The following is a 20,874-nucleotide window of genomic DNA, read 5'->3' as shown; positions in this document are numbered from 1 at the left end:
TGAGTTCTCTGTATTAATTAGGACCTGAGGTAAAAACATTTTAGTGAATCAGATTGTAGGACATTTTAAGGAAAACATCAGAATGCAGTAACTTTAAAATTGACATTAGAAGGAAAAACTGCATATTTATCAATTTATCACTCATTCATCAGATTCTGTAGGCTTCCAAAATTTCATTGAATTCCAAGGTGGTCACGTCACCTGCTGTGTTTTTTGACATGGCATGATTCTACTACTATCTTTGCAAGACTTTCAGGTCTAACAAATTGGTGAACTTATAAATACTAAATTTATAGTGCAAAGAGATCAGCGTCTGTCCCTTGAAAGAATATGAAACATTTCAGGAAGATGGTTGTCTTCTGGGTTATTGTGCTGTATAGTCTGGTAGAAGGTTACAGACGTTTCAGAGGTCCTTGCTGCCTCCATCATTAGGGCACAACAACCCAGAAGACAGCCATCTTCAGACTCACCACCATGAAAACCTCAAATCCTACAAACATTTCATATTTTAAACTATTGTATTAATGAAATTATTGAGAATCATTCTGTTATGCTGAATGTTTTAATTTACCAAAAATGTAGTGTCAACCAAAATTATAAGGTGTTCAGCTTCTACTGAGGAGATAATAAATTTGAACTTTACAAGTTTCTTACAGTTTTAAAATGTTATGAACTCAACAGTACAAGTTGGGACAAATCAGTAATGCAACTGGCCACAGACTGGATGACTGGGGATCAGTTCTTGGCTGGTGCAAGATGTTATTTTTGCAACATTTTGGCTTGAGGCCCACCCAATCTCTTATCAAGTGAGTACCTTTCATTTTAGCCTGGCAGCAATGCAACTGGGGCTTGAAGATCCTCCATCTATTTCAATGTTTAAGAAAGATTTGGAATGTTACCTCAGTTCACCTTATGTTCCATCACAACATGGTGTTTAGGCATTGGCTAACTTTACATTTAACTTCACAGTAGGGCCCCGCTTTTCGGCGATCCGCTAATACGGCGCTTTTCAATTTCGTACATATACATTAGGGCCCCGCTTTTTTGGCCCCATACGCTCAACATCTGAGTCACAGAAGTGCGTCCAGCGCCATTTTCTCATTGCTGATTTAGTCTGTTTACAGCTTTTGTGCGCTTCGCGTGTCTCTGTATTTCTGGCAATTTTTCAAAGTTATTACTGTATATTTATATAATATTTTTTATATAGTAATTTCATATCATTTTCTTAGGCCTGGCGCTATTGTGCACTTACTATATGATAGTGTAAACATCCTATTAGGCTCTGATATGGATTTGCAAGTGAAAAAAGGCAAAGATCCGCTTTTCAGCGATTTTCACTGTTCGGCGGGGGGTCTGATCCCTAATCCGCCGTATATGCGGTGCCCTACTGTACGGTATTACATATTAATTGCATTCATTTACTCATTGATATTAAACATATTTTGGGCCTATCTCAGCAAGTAAGTTGCCATGATACACTCCACGTAGGTTTCACAATATTTTTTAATTTGGAATCTGAGAGTGTAGATGTGGTCTCCACACTGAAACATAAATCTGTCTCCAAAACGTATAAAGTAGGAACAGAATTGTCTCCTGTTAAGGAACTGACTGGAATAAAATTTACTGTAGACCATAAGCATTGATTACTACAGCTGGTACCTTGTGCTGACTGACAAACATGGAAAATAGAACTGTAAGGGGTAACAAAGAAGGTTTCAAAGTAAGAGATATAAGAGTGTAAACTCTGACATCATTAAGAGCTGCAAATTTATTGTACAGAATGATAAACTGTTGGCTGATGACTTCAAACTGAACTTTCTCTAAATATATAAATACTGATAACAGTTGCAAGTTAATTTCTAAACACATACATGTATTATATTGCCATGATTTACCAACTAAAAAAATTAGGGCTGTGCTGCAGCACAGGCATTTGGAGAGCTGCTAGTTTCTTTGCCAGAGAGGCCTGGGTTTGTTCCTGGGGCAGTCCACATGGGATATGTGGTGGAAAAAGTGGCACTAGCACAGGTTTTTCTCTCAGTCCTTAAGTATTTTCCTGTTGTTATTATTCCGTTACTACTTCATATTCACTCGTTTATCATCTGAGGCACGGACAGTGGGCCACAGAGACAGTCTCACTTCATCATAACAATAAGGAACTACAAAAACATAAAATTAAAAAACTATAAGAAGTATTAGACTGTAGTGCGCAGTAACAAAATATATTTCATTCAATGCCATCATTTTGTGGATCAATTTGCCTTGGCCAGCAGTCTGAGGGAATGAATGATTATTATAGAGAAAATTGAAGTGGAATATGGACATTTTTCAGGACAGACATGATACAAGTGTGAGTGCAGCATTCAAGTGTTTTTCATGTACATTATTTTTATCTGTAGAATAATTGCAAATGTATTATATTATTTTGAACAGTGTGGCAAATGAATTTTGCAAACCAAGACTGGGTGTTTATGTATTTGTGGCAAAGAACGGCAGTTACCACTACAAAATGAACTGCGAAAATTTGTTGAAGTGGGTTACAGAAATTCTAGTCCCCAATCTTCGACCACACCATCTAATTGTGTTAAGCAGTACTACGCATCAAGTTGAGGCGTGGGTGACGTCGTAGTTGTATGAAACTTATTGCGATTCAAGCAATTGTAAACGTAAGACAGCAATCTTCGTATTGACCGCCTCGAGATCTTCAAATACAATGAACACGTGACTATTGACTCGACTGCACGACTTCTACTACTATTAGAAACAAATATTGTATTTGTGCTGTGACGTTCTACATCCTTGGCTTGGGCCTAAAAAGGTTCTGCGGAATGTTTATAAATATTTTTTTTATTATTCAGAACTGAAACCTGCAAATAAGTTTGGCAAGGCGTGGCAAAGACTTTCTACACCGTAGGACCCGCCCACAACGGTTATACAATGGTAATACCAATGTATCTGCCGACTGTGTTTTATAATTACCGTGTTTTTGAAATCACGGATAGTGAGACTTCAGTTATGTATTTGATGTTGTGTGTGAAGATAAGGACGACTTATAAGCCAAGGGGCACATCAAATAGAAGTCACAGCGTGAACGAGATAAGATCGAAGCGTCTGTATAATTTCAGCTCTGCTCTCTAGATTTCACTTCTTGTTAACACGCAAAATGGGTTCAAGGAGGCCGGAAAATCCAGACATCAGTAAAGAAAGAAAGACATGTACATTTAATCCTTTGGAACTGACTTTTCTTCTAGATGGCGGCCGCAGAAGAACGAAGGAAAGGAGACACATGGGTAAGTAACAGTGAAATTGTTTCAAATTGGCCGACTTTGAAGGGTATGAGTATGTGCGGAATGAAACCTGAAGCAACAGGAAAGCCGGAATTTTGTTATCACAATTTGTTGCAGTGAAACGTAGCGGTATTGTTATTCCCACAACGATTACCGTTCTACCACAATATGAAATAAAATTAATTCAATTTTAACGCATTACACAATACTCTCCACATATATAATAGTAATACCAATAAAACCAACACCATTCTTCTTTTCTACAAAAGACTGGTTGAAAACTACTACAAAGAGCCGAAAGGAGAGGCGAGAAAAATTCTGTAGTACAAAAATTGCTAATTAGCCATCACTTATTGAAACTGTTTGTAGATCAAATATGTAGAAACACGCAAAAATAATCAGTTATAGAAGCCCCTTGAACGTTGAGGACTGGAAGTTGTTACGTAAGGGTTTTACGGAAGCAAGGAACAGCGGAAAAAATTAATAAAGCTTGCTTTCCTGTTGCTTACTTCCAGTCATCCGTTTTTATCTTGTGTTTAGATACTGGTTTTATAAGTCGTGTAGAATTCTGGCTGTTTACCACAATTTTGTTTGAACTTGCTGCTTCCATTATAAAGGTTTCTGGCCAAGGATATGTGCCAAGTAATTTGTCCGTATCTATACGCGCGGCAAAGTCACCCTGACATCCTTTTTAATATCAAGGTCCACAACCTGGGAATTTGTGAAATGGTAATACTACGTCGTTCATTGTTTTAAAATGATAAATTAACCACTTAGTAACAAATGAAAACAGCGTGGCAACTTCGTGAAATAGAAGTTTCCTTCTCGACTTCACATCCATAACTGCATTTCATTGAACGCAATGGTGATAAAGCATCTCCTTGTTTTAGACCATTTTGAATAGGAAATATGACAGACAAATGTTTACCTTACGGACTTTACTATAGGTTTCGTTTAAAAACATTTTAATAAGCCCAACTAGTTTCATGCTTCTCTTTTAACTGGATTATACACTTTCTTGAAGTCTTTGAATAAGAATATAAACGAATAGGCTGTATATCGCATCCATCTCATACTCGTGATTTTATCATCCAAATAATATTTGCTAAAGACTACAAAATGTGGAGCTTCTCAGTGTAGGCAACTCTCGGTTTACGAACATTCGCTCTAACGAACGTCACAATTCATTCAAAATTTCGTAAAGTCGTCAATAGATATAGTTCCTTATAAAACCAAATGTCGAATGTATAGTGAACATAATTGTAAAATTTAAATACATAAACTTTTAAAATATGTGTTTATTACAATAATTATCAGGAAATTATTATATGATAATTGTACTCAATTGTTCTTGGTTAATAAAACTAATCTAGCCAGTGGCGTACGTTACGTATCGTATACGATAAACCATAACCCATACATACATTATAATAAAACGTATTGTATAGACCATTCGATGTTTAGTGCATGGTTTTAATGCTTTAAAATGGCTGCTAACGTATACTATACGTATCGAAAAAGCTCAGGAATGCAAGATACACATAACGAACAAAAACGTATAACGAACAACGTCTTGTAAAGGAACTCGTTCGTAAACCGAGAGTTGCCTGCATTATTTTCTTCTGTTTGTTGTTAAATCCTCCATCTTAATTTCAACAATTCTCAGCACCCTGTTCTCAGATACAGTCTGTGTTCAAGCCCTAATTTAAGAGACTAAGTTTTACACTTATAGAAAATGAAAGATAAAAATTGTGATTTGTATATTTTAATCTTTATATTTGTAGATGACAGAGAAGAAGACAAAAGAAACTGAAGTGAATAGTAGCCACTATTTCCAGAATTTAATTTGTTCTTAATTACTTAAGTAAAGCAATTTTTATTTGTTAGTGTCATATGCAAATATCTTATTTTTACCACATTTTCAAACAAATTATTAGCTGTGCTTTGGTCTGATTTTGTCCTGTGTTCTGGTGGCAAGAAATGTTACATGTAGTTTTCTCTGACTTTGCTTTCAGTCAAACCTCAATACCAATGTCTAATTGTCTGTGTTTTTATTTACGGTATTAATGTTTCTACCTGGTAAATTTGCATCAGCATAAACCAGACAGTGAAGTGTGCCATTTATTTGCAGTCCTTCCTGGTCTTCATGGAACTTCCTAATGCCATATTATAAAGTAAATCTGAAAAGCAATAGCAATAAGATATCGCTCTGTATCAGACTCTGTGTAAGATTTTGTAATATGCTGTATGTTAATGTAGAATGTAGGCTAAAAACAAGAGATTGCATTATGTTGTGTATGATATAAGAGGCAGTGCTACATTGCAAGTGTTATAGTCATCCACTTAAAAATGAGAACTATGTTCCAACAAATTGTGACAGACAGTGCTTCTAGGAATGAATTCTTATTTAGCACTAACAGTCTTAGTTTTTTCAGTAATGGGTATTGCCTTCTTTTCAGAAAACTATTTCCTTTTGGATCCAGAGCTTAAAGATGATGTTCCCATTGACTACTTGAGTCACAAGGAGAAATATGAAGAGGCTGTGCGTAAAGCATGTATTTTGCATAAGAAATATAAAGAATTTCAAAAGGTTACAGGACAAATAGATATAAGCAGGTAGTGTATAGCAAACTTAATAAAAAATTGCCAGTTTCTTATCTTGAAATATGGGCCTGTAATTTTGGGACAGAGGGAAGAAAGATAAAACAATAATTGTCAGCTTTTATTTGGAGAATTAATTGTAACATGTTTAGAAACGATCAGAATTTGTTGATTTTGTACTTGTATAAAGTCTTCCTGTCTCTGAGAAACTGATCATTCTGGTAATATTCTTTGCATGGCATGTTCTCTATTTGTGAAATTCTTCAGAATTCACTACTTTGCAGATGTATGTAGTAATTTTATATTGATTTATTAAGAGGAAGATGCATTGGATATGTTCATTGTTTACAGGAGTGTTGAGTGTAAACATGAAGTATAGTATTCATCATCATTATTTGGTTCCCAGTATAGGCCTGATTGGCTTAATGTGGGTATTATGAAACAGAATCTTCACATTTTGATGTTCACCTTCTAGGCTGTAATGCCATGTGGACTTGTAGGTAGATACCAATGTTCAGAGAAACATTCTCTGTATCATGTTTATTCACTTATTTGTGGTTAGCTACTTATCTTACAGAGTAATGTCCTGTAATTTGTTTTTCTGTTGTTCCTTAGTCCCTCCAAAAAAGTGCTGTGCTAGTATCTTAGAAAGGTTAAATCATATCTTTCCACATCCTCTTTGATTCATCATAATTTATCATAATAATACATGTATATATAATGTATCTGATAAAGCATCATTAAACAAACCAGGTTTAAACATTTTATAAAACTCATTTCAGCCTTCTTATTGTTGATGTGTTGCCATATGATAGTTTTGGTTCAACAAGTGCTTTATAACTTCATATTTTTATGTACCTCATGACTGCCGGTGGTTTGAAAACTTTAAAAAGTTCCTAGTGCAATTTAGTACATCACAGTGGCATGTGTGATATTAAATCATCCAGATTGTGTTTTCATTTTATTTATTCTTGGTTTATTTAATGACTTTTCAGTTGCTTAAGTTATGTACTTTTGATTACGGGTTTGAAACCTGCTCAGGGTATATATCTGCATTTTTCTGTGTTATCTTCTGTATGTAGAGGCTTTATATTGGGCAAATACTTCACATCATAAAACTGCAGAAAATGCATACAATAGGGCCCCGCTTTTCGGCGATCCGCTAATACGGCGCTTTTCAATTGCGTGCATATGCCCCACGTGCTCAACAGCTGAGTCAGAGAAGTGCGTCCGGCGCCATTTTTTCGTCGCTGATTCAGTCTATTTACAGCTACTACTGATATTAATTTTACTTTCATATCGTTTTCTTAGGCCTAGCACTATTGTGCACTTACTATATGATAGTGTCAACATCTTATTAGGCTTTGATATGCATTTGCAATTGAAAAAAGGCAAAGATCCGCTTTTCGGCGGGGGTCTGGTCCCTAACCTGTCGTTTATGCGGTGCCCTACTGTATAATTAATTGAGAATTTTGTTACAAAGTCCTTTGTTATTACCATTATATGGGAATATGGGAGTTAAATGCCCATACTACAGACTGCTGGCTGGACTATATCACCAGGGTTCATGCTTTAGTGGTATGTTGAAATGTACAGTGAATCACATATAAGCAATGACATTCAGATGACAGAGATTAATGTCATAATTACAAATTCTTTGTTGGGAATAAATAATCTGTCACTAACTGGTTAACCCTTTGTCATGTTTGTGTTACATACTAAAATATAGTGTATAAAGAATGTTCAGATTAATTGGTCTGTTGGTGTCAGGATAACGTGAATGTAAATGGTGTACCAATGAGATCATTTTTTTGTTTTAAATTTAATCATTGTTGTTTTGTTGCTTTGCAGGAATGGAGTCATGACCCACGTAACTAATTCTATCTTCAAGGATGGTTATCCATTTTATTTAAATACAATTATGTTTGCACCTGCTGTTATTGGTCAGGGAACACCTGAACAGCAAGCCATATGGTTGAAGAAAGCTCTTAACTATGAGATAATAGGAACATTTGCTCAGGTAAGAACTTGTATGGTGTCTACATTAATAATTATTCAGCTGGTTGAGAAATCATCAATTTATTCAGGAAATATAGAGGTCTGTTACTGTGTTCACAAACACTTAATATTGGATCTTACATTAAGCCAACTTAATTTATTAAGCACCGTAACATTTGAGACTGTGGTTCTCAAGATGCTAAATGTGGTCTTTTGGATTGTGATTCCTTGTAATCTTTTTGTTGGTTTCAAAAATTTCATAACTGTAAGATCCATTTTAATATTATCCTTTGAAGTGGTTTTCTGAACAAAATTCCATATGAACATTTCATTTCTATATGCATACCATATATTCCACTCTTTTATTCATCTTGGCGATGAAGTATAATAATTATAATAAATCTGGAAAATTATACAGAGTCATCAGCAGTAGTAGACTTAGTGTTTTGAGATTAACATGCACAAATATTATTTGTTGTTCTTGAGAACTCCATTAGTAAGATACTAAGATGTAGGATAAGAAAGAAAATGTAAAATAATTTCAGTATTTTGTCAACAAGGAAACAAGGCAGGAAATGTTTTTGGAATCTGAAGTAAATGTCAAATTTAATGCATTCTTGGTTCACTTTTCTCTATTCCAGAAAAAATAAAATCCACTTTTATGGGATAAATGCAAATTTGTGTTAGTAGATACCAAACAGGAGAGTAATAAGGGAAGCTAAGAGATGGGAAAATGGTGGGTGTATATTTAATGTAGATAATAACATGGAAGCAATGTGACATATAATAATAAATAAATAAACAGAAACATTTCACAAAATATGAAGAATATATTGAACTACAATATGAGTTAAATAAAATAAGAAACCCATTGGATGTACCTGAATTTTCCAAATCCTACTTCTCAAAAGCAGAAGATAAACTTTAAAAACAAAAATGTGATAGAAATTCTAACCAACTCCCTGGTAGCAGAACCCGCAGGTTCAACACCGTCAACTTCAAAGCCCGCCGCCGGCCATGATACTGAGCCAACTCCATCCATTTGCCATCCTCACAGCCCACTTCTCTAAGATCCATCTTGATGTTATCCTCCCATATCCTTCTTGGTCTGCCCAGTGGTCGTTTCCCAGAAGTATACCCTACCAAAATCCTGTATGTATCCCTTGCTGCCCCCATGCATGCTATGTGTCCAGACCATCTGAGCCTCCTAGATTTCACTATCCTCACTGCTAGGTGACCTGTACAATTCACGCAGCTCCTCGTTATGCAGTATTCTAAATTCTCCACTTACTTCATCCCTCCTAGGTCAAAATATCTTCCTGAGCAACTTGTTTTCAGACACCTATACTTTATGTTCTTCCTCCAAGGTAAGAGACCATGTTTCACAACCATACAAGACAACAGGAAAAATTATTGTTTTTTATATATCCTGATATTCATTGTTTTGGATAGTAAACGAGTTGATAACAGTTTTTGAATTGAATAAAAACAAGTGTTCCCCAAATGTATTCTCCTCTTAATTTCAGCATGGACCTAATTTTTGTTTGTTATTGTTGTTCCCAGATACTTAAATTTTGAAACATTTTCAAATGATGTGTTACTTATAATTATGTTTCGCCGTTGTTGCTGATGTTGATCCTGTATTGCGCCCGTGTATTTAGTTTTGTCTACATATATCAGTCAAAAATTTATCACTGATAGAAACAATGGGATCATGTGGGAGGCAGATTGTTAATCAAAATATAATTAATTTATGGCATTATAAACTGAAAGACCACTTTGTAGTGAATATTTCATGACATACTGGAGATTCAGATTGACAGGCAAGACCTTCTTATTAGGTGTTCATTTTATATACTTTGTACAAAGAATTCATGAAAAGGAAATGTGTTTATGTTTACTGACTACTGATAACTAAGCATTCCCATATGATGTCACAGAAAAGGTATACAGGATCCATTGTGACAGATGTAATGGAAAATAAAAGTAGATTTAAGTTACATCTCTGCTATATTTACATTATGTTGGCTTATAGGTTCCTGATAATAACTGTACTGTTGCTTTCTCAACATTATTTCTGTAATCATTGTGAGTAATAAATCTTTCTCAATATAAATTCTTGGTGTTCAATTTTAGACTGAACTTGGACATGGGACTTTCATCAGAGGCTTGGAAACTACAGCCCATTATGATCCTAGAACACAAGAGTTCATTCTCAACAGCCCAACTTTAACATCCTACAAGTGGTGGCCTGGGTCATGTGAGTATTCTGAATCTTGCAGGTAAATGAATGGAGACTTGAAATCAGTGTTTCCATCACAGACACATGGAAGAAGCAAGTTCACCTCAGTAACAGCATTCAAGTTGTCAGAATGCGTTGCATAATGGCTTCATGCAGGAATAAAGCTTGTCGTCCTTGTTATTTATTTGTTCTTACAATTTAAAATGTTGCTGCTAGGTACTGTCAGCCCAAAGTTTCATGAAAGTTGTTAAATTACCACATTTTTAGGTTAATGGTCATAATATAAAGGTTTCTTTGATGGATGCCACATTTGTTTACACTATATTACCACATTTTACTGTGTATGGCTCTTTTAGCTTTACTGTGTTCTACTTTGTTAGGAGGAATGGTGTTGTACAGGTTTTACCTCTCTTTTTCCTTCTTCCAGAGTTCATTGGATGCTGGAGGTTAGTTGTCAGCTTCAGTCACTAGCTGCTTTATTTCTTGCAGAAGAGGCTCAGCTACTATTTGAATAGGAAGCTGGGTGAATCCCAGAGGCCATATTAATGTGATGGTGATGAGACTTCTGCCCTATCAGGAACCCTATCCCAGTCTTTTCAGCCTGTAATATCTTGATTCATGTTGTATAGTGATGTGATTAAATTAAAAAAAAGACATTGTCTTCCATTCTTGTTGCAGTGGGACATACAGCAAATTATGCTATTGTGGTGGCACAACTGCATACACAAGGAGTCTGCCATGGAATTCATCTCTTCATTGTTCAGATCAGAGATGAGGAGACACATGAACCATTGCCAGGTACAAAGGAATGCAGGACTTGGAGCAGTGCATACTAAGAGAGAGAGAGAGAGAGAGAGAGAGAATAAAACATGCACTTATGTTTTTAATTTATTGATGTATCACGGTGTTAATTTGATTTTATAGATATTCATGTTGAAGAAATAGGCGGTGTCTAGTCAGTGCATTATTGTCATTTATGTGAAGTACCATAACATATTTTCTGTTAACTTTCTTTCAGGTATTAAAATTGGTGAAATTGGTACAAAATTGGGTATGCATACTATAAATAATGGCTTCCTTGGATTTGAAAATGTTCGCATTCCTCGTGAGCACATGCTGATGAAGTATTCCAAGGTGCTGGAGGTGTGTGACATGTATGGCTGCCATCTCAAGACTTCTTTTTAAGTTTTATTTTCAAACAAGTATTAAAACCACCGTCTACTGTTGTCATATTTTAGAGTTTAAAGCTATTACACCATGAGCAGCATTTTCTCGTGGATTGCCATTTTTTATTAAATTTAAAAACTGAATGCTCCATGAGTGCTGTCATATTTTTTCTGAATTAATATTTTATTTTTGTAATTAATATATGCAGGGACTATTTGTTTCTGCTGGAACACAAAGTATGCACTCCTCAAATGGGGACTCAGTGAGTTATTTCCCGGTGTATGGTGTTTTATCAGTTGGTAATGGTTGAATGTAGGATGAACATATGAGCTAGGGTACCTTACTCAGTAGTGTCTGATTATGGACTGGACAACTGGAGTTCGATCTGTGACGGAGACAAAGGGATTTTTCTTGTAGCCTGTGTGTCGATATCAGCTTTGGGACCCAGTCTCCTATTCAGTGGGTGCTAGGGGCCTTGGCCTTTCCCTGAAGGGGTAAAGCATGGCTAGGACATGATGCTGACCACTCACCCCCATCTGATGATGAGGTGAAGAATGAATAGGAGACTATGCCTCCTCTTCCTCCAATCATTTACATGGTGTGTAGTGGGACAGTTTTGCTTTAATGAATGAATATAGCTGGAAGCCTTGACATTATTTAACTTGTGCCATAGAAGATTCTGAAAATGATGTTTATGTTCTCATGTTATATCTTCTAAGACATGATTCACTCTTAAGTAACAGTTGTTTTCAGTTCCAAAGAAAACCCAGTCACATCCATAAAGAAAATTAGTTAATTGTTATCACTGTCATGGACATTTTGACAGAACCAATTACAGACGTTAAGTCTGTTGGCCATTTTATATTAATTTAAGGTCTGTACTTAAAGACTTTTGTAAGTACAAGATTTTAATAGATTAATTGTAGTTCATGTTGTCTCCTGGGGTAGCCATCAAAGGAACATCTTTGACATGTTTAAGTCTACCTTGTATTTGATCTGTTACAACCCTGCATTGTCTTTCAGGCTGAAGAAAAATTGTAATGTGCTGTTAAATTTCACTAAATCTCCCCAAATCCAATTTTATAAAAATCCATTCAACAGTTCTCAAGTTACATGCATACAGACAGACAAATATGGCAAAGCTAATAGGCTTGTTTCTGCCACTTTTAGTTGTGAACATGCCTAGAAATGCTTGACCCTGACCCTGCCAGGAATCTGATCTGGTCATCCAGCCCAAAAAGTTAAAAGGTGTAATTATGTCTTCTGTGGAGTAATTTATATGAGAATTTGCCATTAAGTTATGTAATATTGATGCCACAGTTGAACTGGGGGACAAACAGTCTCATTCATCTTGCCAATACGATTTTGAAGAAGGAACTCATCCTATAAAGGAGGAATGTGTTGTTCATTTGTTATCTCTGCATTGCAACACTGTGAAATCTTGTAGGACCACATAGCTTCACAACCCAGAGAATGGCAATCAACATATCACTGCCTTAGAAACGTATTTTTGAGGAATGTGAAGATTGTATCTGTATCTGTGTTTTCTGAAATTTAATGCTTCACTGCATTGCTTAATGCTGTACAGTGGTGACTGGTCATAATTTTTCAGAAATACATAATTGATTGATTTGTTAGTTACTGGTACTTATTTTTCTTCACTACAGGATGGATCCTATGTCAGATCTCCAAGCAATAGGCTGACATATGGAACTATGATATTTGTACGAGTGGTAATGCTACAGCATTCAGCTTTCTATTTGGCAAAAGCATCCACCATAGCAATACGATACAGTGCTGTACGGAGACAGTGTACTATCAAACCAGGGTAAGAGTCCCTTAGAATTCAAGTATTGTCACAAATGACCAGTTTGGGATTGAAAGGAGGAAGTATACCTTCTTTTCAGAATGACTGGAAAACAGCGTCAGTCAGTCACTAATATCATTCCAGTTGCAAGTGTTTCTTTTATGGAAATCATAAATTATATTAAAAAGAAGATCATCAAATTCTACAAGTAATGTAGCTGTGTCTGACTGACGTAAGTATATGTATCATTATCTGAACTAATGTATTATCTGTGTGTATACTTATGTGCTGTGTTTACATGGATGTGTGAGCTCTTGTCTCTGTCCTTCCCCACCAGTATTATAAGGTTCAGTTTGTAACATTTTGTAAAAATGAAATAATGGCCTTTTCTTCTGCCTGCAACATTTTCAGAATAATTGAATATTTAATTACATAAATATGATAGCTTATTCAGGCCTTTAAGTAAAGTGGCAGTTTACTTCCTTGATTGATCTACAAACAATTTTATTTTTTTGTTTTAATGAAAGTATAAAATGTTGCATATCCATTTACAGGCCTAAGCCCTGTAAGGGTAGAATCCTCCAAGAAGACAGTCTGTGTCATACTACATAGGAAGAACATGAAATCTGATGTTGTTTGGTTCATATGAATAAAGTTACAGTTGAAAGAAATTGTTTTAGTTCTGTTTAAAGGAAATGATTTCCATGCAGAAGGTATACATTTTCGGAGGGCTATTTCATATCTTGTAGGTTCAGTATCTTATAATTTCTAAGAATTATTGTTAATTTTAAAATATGAGTGAAAATAAGGAGATAAGGCAATTTTAATTCACCTCAAAGTCATGTTGGCAGCACTGCAAAATGTAATGGATATGAGCAATATGAACATTCTGTCATTTGCACTTAGTTGGTCTTTTCAGTGGTAATAGTGCTATGATAACAATTTGTGATTTTTCTGTGGTTAGAGGATGTGAAAATAGCAGTTAATGTGAGGACACCAGGATGTATGCCATGTCTGTTAACACTGTTTTACCATGTAACTGTTTCAGGGAGTTAGAAGTACAGATCCTTGACTACAGGACACAACAGTACAAGCTGTTTCCCTACTTGGCTGCCTCATTTGCTATAAGGTTTACAGCGATCTGCTCATGGAACATGTACAGTGAAGTTATTGCAGAACTTGAGGGAGATTTGGAGAGACTGCCAGAGGTAGACATGTACAATTACTGATGTAGATTAAAACAAACTTATACTTATCGATTTATCAGACCAGAGGACACGCCTGCTTCAGGTATATAAATGAGGTATGACACACACAGGTGCCAGAGTGTGATTTTCTTATGTGAAGGAACTTGCTTGCCAACCAGCATCTCATTATCCAATCAGGCACAAAGGGAGCAATCATCTGCTCTATATTTGTATGTAATAGCCTGTGATCTGTATGTGAAAGAACTTGTTTTCTGACTAGTTTATCATTCTGAAAGGTGGGAAGATGGCTGGAAACGAGGGAGTGAACTGTTTGTGTTTTACAGATAAGTGTATATGTAGTACCTATGACTTCTAATATGATATTCACCTCATATCAGTACTGGTGATGGACATGACAGCAGATTCTGAAACACTAGAATAACTAATATAGTGCTGCAAATAGCTCCAGAAGTCTTAATTTAAATAATATTGCATTATATTTGCAGCTCCATGAATTGCTGTGCTGCCTAAAGGCTATCTGCACTACTATAGCTGCTCATGGTGTGGAGACATGTCGTCTTTCTTGTGGTGGACATGGTTACATGACCTGCAGTAACCTTCCATCACTGTATGGTTTTGCTGCAGGAGCTTGCACCTATGAGGGAGAGAATACAGTGATGTTGCTTCAGACTGCTAGATACCTCATGAAGGCATGGCAACAGGCTGTGGGCGGCATGGCCATGACCCCCACTGTGGCATACCTCAAGCAAGCAATCTCTGGAAATAATGGTCTACAGTACTGGGACAACTCTACAGCGTGCATTGTCAGAGGTTTCCAGGAGGTAGCAGCAGGGTAAGAGAGTTGGTTCTTTCTTGATGGAAAACCGTGTAATCTGAATTAAGTGAACCTTTAAGTTTCATTATATAATTGTGAAATATTTCACTATATGGAAGTACTAACAATGCACATACTTTTGTAAAATATTATGACCTTTAATCATTTGCTGTGTTGTACAGTTTTTGTAAATTTATGATTATTATAATATTACAGAAAAATAAAGCAGTGTGCTGAGAATATGAGTAAGAGGATCCAGGAGGGGTTTTCTCCTCAAGATGCATGGAATATGACATCTATTGAGCTGGTACAGTGTGCAGAGGTAAGTACTGCTGTGGAACATTGTTAACATAAAATTATCTAGAACAATTTAAAGGTATAAATGATGATTATCATAATGACAATGATGGGGGAGTGAAGCATTTTTCCAAGGAAAAGGATAATTAGTAAGTGTTTTTTTATTGAAATGCAATTGAGGTTCATAATGAAATTATAAGAGGAATAAATTATAGAAATAATTTCAATTTACAGACTTTTATCATTGTGTATACTGTGGAACATACTAAAATCAATATATATAATGTTGCCATTTAATTGTACATATGTGGAACTTGGTCTATTACTTTGAGAGAAGAATGCAGATTGCAGGTGTTCGAAAACATTGTTTTGGAAAATATTTGAATAAGAGAGATAGTGAAATCTAGGAGAGGCCATCATAGTGTAGGTGGTTAGTTGCCAGCTTTTCTCTACATGGGCCTGTGTTTGCTCACATGACAATCCATGTGGGATTTGTGGTAGACAAAGTGGCTCTGGGACATGTTTTTATCTCAGTTTTTTGGTTTTCTCCTGTCAGTATCATTCCACCACTGCTCCATTTTTACTCTGTTATCTGGAGTTGGACAATAGACTGTTTTGTGGTGCCAGTTCTACAGAGATGGTATTCCTCCTTCAGAGCAATAAGAATAGCAGTAATCATGATATTATTAATGGCAGCTGCTTAGAAGTCAAATATGATGCTCAATTCCACATTGCAGAAACACATTAATAAACTGCTGTTTTCTTACTCTGTTGCAATTATCCTCTTAGATATGAATTATATTTGTACAGGCTCATGCCCATGCCTTCATTGTGGAGAAGTTTGTTACCAGTGTGGCAGAGTTTAATGCTTCTGTTTCTTTGAAGACAGTACTGACCCAACTAAGTGACCTGTATATCCTCTTCAGCCTGCTTCACAACTCAGGAGACTTCCTTATGGTAAGAGAGGCATGGTGAAGTTCTTTGTAACATAAGCTCCTAACTGACATAATATTCATTCACCTGTCATACACAAAGCATCACTTGATTGTAGAACTTAACAATTCTTTCATGAGATTCAATAATCTTTATTTTGTAGCACCATACTATGGGGATTTAAACCCTAGAGAGTTTAAATCCCCATAGTGTAGGGCTGCTGGCTGGACTTCAGCTTTGGGGTTAATGGTTTAGCAGTATTCTGGCATGACACACAGCCAGATAGTTTACATGTAATCTATAATATATGGATGATAAAGGTGGTGGATTATAATTTCTTTTTGCAAAAAATTATGTCATACTTGTTGATGAAATTTATTCCCATTATAGTCTCTTCATGATTCAACATAATTATTCCTGTATCATGCCACTTGTTGAAGTAATTCTGGTACACTTATTTAGTATGTACAGTGAAACCTCTATCCATCGTTCCCGGAACTATCGTTTTCCCGGATGCATCGTCCGTTTTGTTCGGTCCCGAATACATCCCATATAAAATAATGTTACATTTTCCCGCTTCTATCGTTCCTCGAACTATCGTTTTATCGCATCGATCGTTCAAAAATCTTAGTCCCGGCCCACAATTTTCCCGCAATGATCGTTTCTGAGAACTTAAAATGCTGGGTTTTGAGATAAATTAATACGGAAAGACGCACAATGTTTTTGGAATACACAGTAGTGGTAACCTGTTATGTCGCCCAACCAGCACATTCTTTGGAATGAGGGGTCAGCGGTGCAGGGGTGATAGTTGGAGTGAATGGCGGTGCTCATTGTCAGAAATTTTACGATTTTAATTAGGGTGCACTCATATTTCGTTCCAGCGATGCCAGATGGCATGTGCAGTGTGAATTTCTTTACAAATGCTTTTATTACAAGTACAAAGGAAAGGCTGGCGGCACTTTTCATTCTTCTGGTTCATCTTGTTTCCAGCGGTTCAGGGTCTTCTACAGCTACGTTTCGTTGAGTTCGGCAGTAATAGTATTTCCATTCTTCCTGTTATTGTCCGCAAAGGGGGTTGGAGTGGTGAGGAAGAATGCGAGCCCGAAGCTTTGCCGAAGCACACGCTGCATTGGCGAAAGTGAAGTCGTTCTTTTATGCGCATAGTATTAGTGAACGTGACGAGGAAAACATTTTGAACGTGGAAAGTGCTCTGTTTGGTCTAAAACGTAAAGTTTCGACAAACCAGTTGTCCATTAAAGACTTTTTTGGTAAAAAGAAGTAACTTTGAAAGAGAAACATTGTTTTTTTTAAAACTTTTAATGCTTTCCCGCATCTATCGTTTTCCCGCATTCATCGTTTTTATTTCCCACCCCCGCCGAAAACGATGCATCGAGGTTTCACTGTAGTTCAACTTCTCTGTTGCACTTTTGGTGATCTGTGACATTTCCCAGTATCTTTTTACTGGTTTGGTACTTTCCAGTTTGTGGAACGGAAATAAAGTTGCTAGGTGGTAAATTTGGTGAATTGTGCTTGGTTGAGAAATCTTGTATGGAGAGCACAGAGTTTCAGCGTACAGTACTGAACATTATGGTCATGTGGTTAGTACAGAAGTTTGAAACAGATTTTCTAAACCTTAAAATCTGAGGTCCCTTTATAAATTAAGTAACAGGTTATATAAAGTAACATTTCAAATGTATGCTGTTGCAGTACAAACAACATTGTTTCCAATAACTTTCCTGATCTGAAAAGGTCAGCAGTTATATCCAACTTTGTTTTCCATTCTGTATTTTATCATCTAGTGCAGCATTTCTCAACCTATGGTACGCGTACCATTGGTGGTACGAGAGCCAATGTTGAGTGGTACGTGAACTAAGTAAGAAAATCAAAAGATAATATTAATATAAATAAGATTTCCCTGAACACATTTGGTTAATGGTAAATTTAGTCTGTTTAGAATTAGTGGTACACCAGTGAAAAGGGTGAAAACCACTGATATAGTGCATGTCCACTTTTTCTTAAAGCCCTGTTGATTAATTATATCAGTTATGAGTACTAAACTCTGTGGCATCGTGTAGAATGTATAAAAAGCCTTCCAAAAGTAATTGAATTTATTAATGTGAATCATGTGTCCATTTGTTTGTCATCTACAGTACACAAACATGAAGCCAGTGGATGTCTCCAATCTCCAGAACCAGATGGAGATAATATTATCCCAGCTGAGACCCAATGCTGTTGGAATTGTGGATGGTTTTGATTTCCATGATGAAACCCTGAGATCCGCTCTTGGTGCTTGGGATGGGCAGGTGTATGAGAGAATGTTTGAAGCTGCTTCCAAGAGTCCATTGAACAAGGATCCATTAAATGAATCATTTCAGAAGTATTTGAAACCCTTGCTAAAATCCAATATGTGATGTGATACTGTGTTTCTCTTGAGGAAGAATTCTAAATTTTTTACATTTTATTTTTGGATTTTCAAAATTACAATCAGAAGATAATTTGTAATATTTTAATTAAATTAACTAAATGTATAGAGCACGGTCCTTCTTGAGAAGCAAATTGTCACACAGTTAAAGAAATTTTTACTGAATGTCGGGGTTGGGTGGTTTAGTGCTACTGTTTTCTATTTGGTGGTCCCAATTTCAAAATAAAATATCAGAGAGAAGCTGTACTGTCCGAGTTTCTTTTTCTGGCTCTCCTTAGTGCTTCCATGCTAATGCCAGCATGGTATTTCCATTTACGCTGTGGTCACTTCCTTTTCAGTTTATTATTCACCAGTCATGCTGTAATTTGATGCTGATAATGTGAGCTGTTGAAAGAGCTTGCATCTAATCATATTCCTAAACCAGATGAATCCAGTTCATATGCTAACGAACTAACTAGATGGCTTACTGAACTTACCAAAGCCCACCACCAGACCCTGTCCTGGGCTAACAAAATCCAGTCTCATTCAACTCCTATCTCCAATAGATCCCACCTGAGATTATCCTCCCATGTATGTCTAGGTCTCCCCAGCAGTCTCTTCCCCTCAGGCTTCCTGACCAATACCCAGTGCACACCTCTTGCCCCATCCATGCATGCCATATGCCCTGCCCATCTCATTCTTTTTGGCTTAATCACCCTGACAATAGCAGGGTAGTAAGCACCTATGAAACATTAATAAACTGGTACCAGATTACATGGTGCAACATTTCAAAAGAGTCATCTTCGTACTTGCAGCCATCGGAACCAGTATTATTTTCTCTGTGCTCTAAAGGTAAAGTAGTTCCTATTCTTATTTAAGCATTATGCAATGAAGATCTCTGTGGAAGCAAAAATATAGCTGCATGTATTCTTAATCTCAGCTTAATGGAGGTGAGTAGTCCATGTTATGTGCTAGTCACTTCACCCCTGAAGCAACTGGACTGGAGGGATAGGTGCAGAGACAGTATGGTGTCAAAGAGAAGATATTAGGAAATGTACACATATAACAATTGTGGCATATTTGTTCTATTCTAGATTTTGAATTCCTTAATTATTTCTTAAAGTATTGTAAGTAGTTACAGTAGGGAAGGGCTGTTTGTGATGATGATCACAACTATGTGCTGGGGATAATAACTGGGAAATGTAGATTATTTTTTTCAGTATGACCATTTACTTTCTTAGCAGGTTGTGGTTGTTTGGGTGGCTTGAGTTTTGTAACAATGCTAGTGATGTCAGGGTTATCACCCCTTTTGAAAAATGCAGTTGTAACCAGTTACTCATTGCAGTACTCTCCTGAAAAAAATGTGACAAGATGAGAGAACTGCCTTGTAATTATGTCATATTTGTTAAAAAAATAGAAAATTTCACTTGTGCTTACATGGGCATTGTCAATCTATATCTACCATGTTTCTTGATTTATGTGGTGCAGTTGGCCTTATATCGCTAAACTGTTATACCCACAGTTAAAACCCATCCTGTATCAAAGTTGTAGTGGGGGTGGGTTAAATCACATATTCCTGTACAACGGTTAGTTGTTAAAAATACGTTTTACGTTGAATTACATTCTTACTTGTGTGATTTAGAAAATAGGTAATGATTTCCTTATTCTATCCCATAGGCCTAATGTGTACCATAACAACAGTCAAACTTTGGTTTTCATATTCTGGGGATAACTTCTGTGAAATTTATATTACTTCTTTATCACGATAACTACTTTGGTAACAGGCCGAGGATCGAAAGTTTTACAGCAGTGGGAACGGGCGACGTCTATTGTGAATAATACGAATGACCTCTGTAGTTCGTTATTGACAACAGATCGTGTTGCCAACGTCCTATAAATCTTGCAGGTGAAAAGCAATGGTAATAAAGTATTTGCTTTTTTCACGACTGCCTTCTTTCCACTGTAGTAAATATTAAAATCGTGAAACACACAGCAGGGTTCAGTTTATTAAACCATAAAAAATAGTGTTTTAGAACACACTTACCCAGTCATAAATAAGTGAGCAAAACTGGTTAGGTAATGTTAGAAGGATAAAAGAACACATTAGGCATCCAAAACA

At 36.3% G+C, this 20,874-nt stretch overlaps 1 protein-coding gene and 1 long non-coding RNA gene across 7 annotated transcripts; one reads left to right on the top strand and one right to left on the bottom strand.

Moving 5' to 3' along the window:
- Nucleotides 1-37: 37 nt before the first annotated feature.
- Nucleotides 38-19,022, top strand: LOC110835494 (acyl-coenzyme A oxidase 1). 6 transcript variants are annotated; one of them, XM_087350443.1, is made up of 12 exons: nt 38-806; nt 5,747-5,903; nt 7,740-7,908; nt 10,023-10,146; nt 10,807-10,926; nt 11,147-11,271; nt 12,963-13,123; nt 14,151-14,310; nt 14,796-15,142; nt 15,341-15,446; nt 16,232-16,378; nt 18,505-19,022. In XM_087350443.1, the coding sequence occupies exons 3-12, from the start codon at nt 7,750-7,752 to the stop codon at nt 18,763-18,765; spliced, it is 1,710 nt and encodes a 569-aa protein (XP_087206569.1). In that variant the 5' UTR covers nt 38-806; nt 5,747-5,903; nt 7,740-7,749; the 3' UTR covers nt 18,766-19,022. The 6 variants fall into 6 exon arrangements, with proteins under 6 accessions (XP_087206569.1, XP_021931432.1, XP_087206568.1 ...); XM_022075740.2 differs by lacking the exon at nt 38-806 and adding an exon at nt 2,695-3,290; XM_087350442.1 differs by lacking the exon at nt 38-806 and adding an exon at nt 4,064-5,461.
- A 940-nt stretch (nt 19,023-19,962) lies between these two features.
- LOC110835864 (uncharacterized) lies at nt 19,963-20,771 on the bottom strand. Its single transcript, XR_002545046.2, has 2 exons — nt 20,193-20,771; nt 19,963-20,107 (listed from the first exon to the last, which is right to left on the bottom strand). It is a non-coding gene; the product is annotated as an uncharacterized LOC110835864 (long non-coding RNA).
- Nucleotides 20,772-20,874: the final 103 nt, after the last annotated feature.

The sequence above is a fragment of the Zootermopsis nevadensis genome, unplaced genomic scaffold (genome assembly GCF_977971745.1).
Source record: "Zootermopsis nevadensis isolate Lab colony 2312 unplaced genomic scaffold, Znev_1.0 Znev_ptg000017l, whole genome shotgun sequence".
Lineage (NCBI taxonomy): Eukaryota > Metazoa > Arthropoda > Insecta > Blattodea > Termopsidae > Zootermopsis > Zootermopsis nevadensis.
The sequence above is the reverse complement of the archived record's forward strand: the minus strand, read 5'-3'. Positions and strand labels throughout refer to the sequence as shown.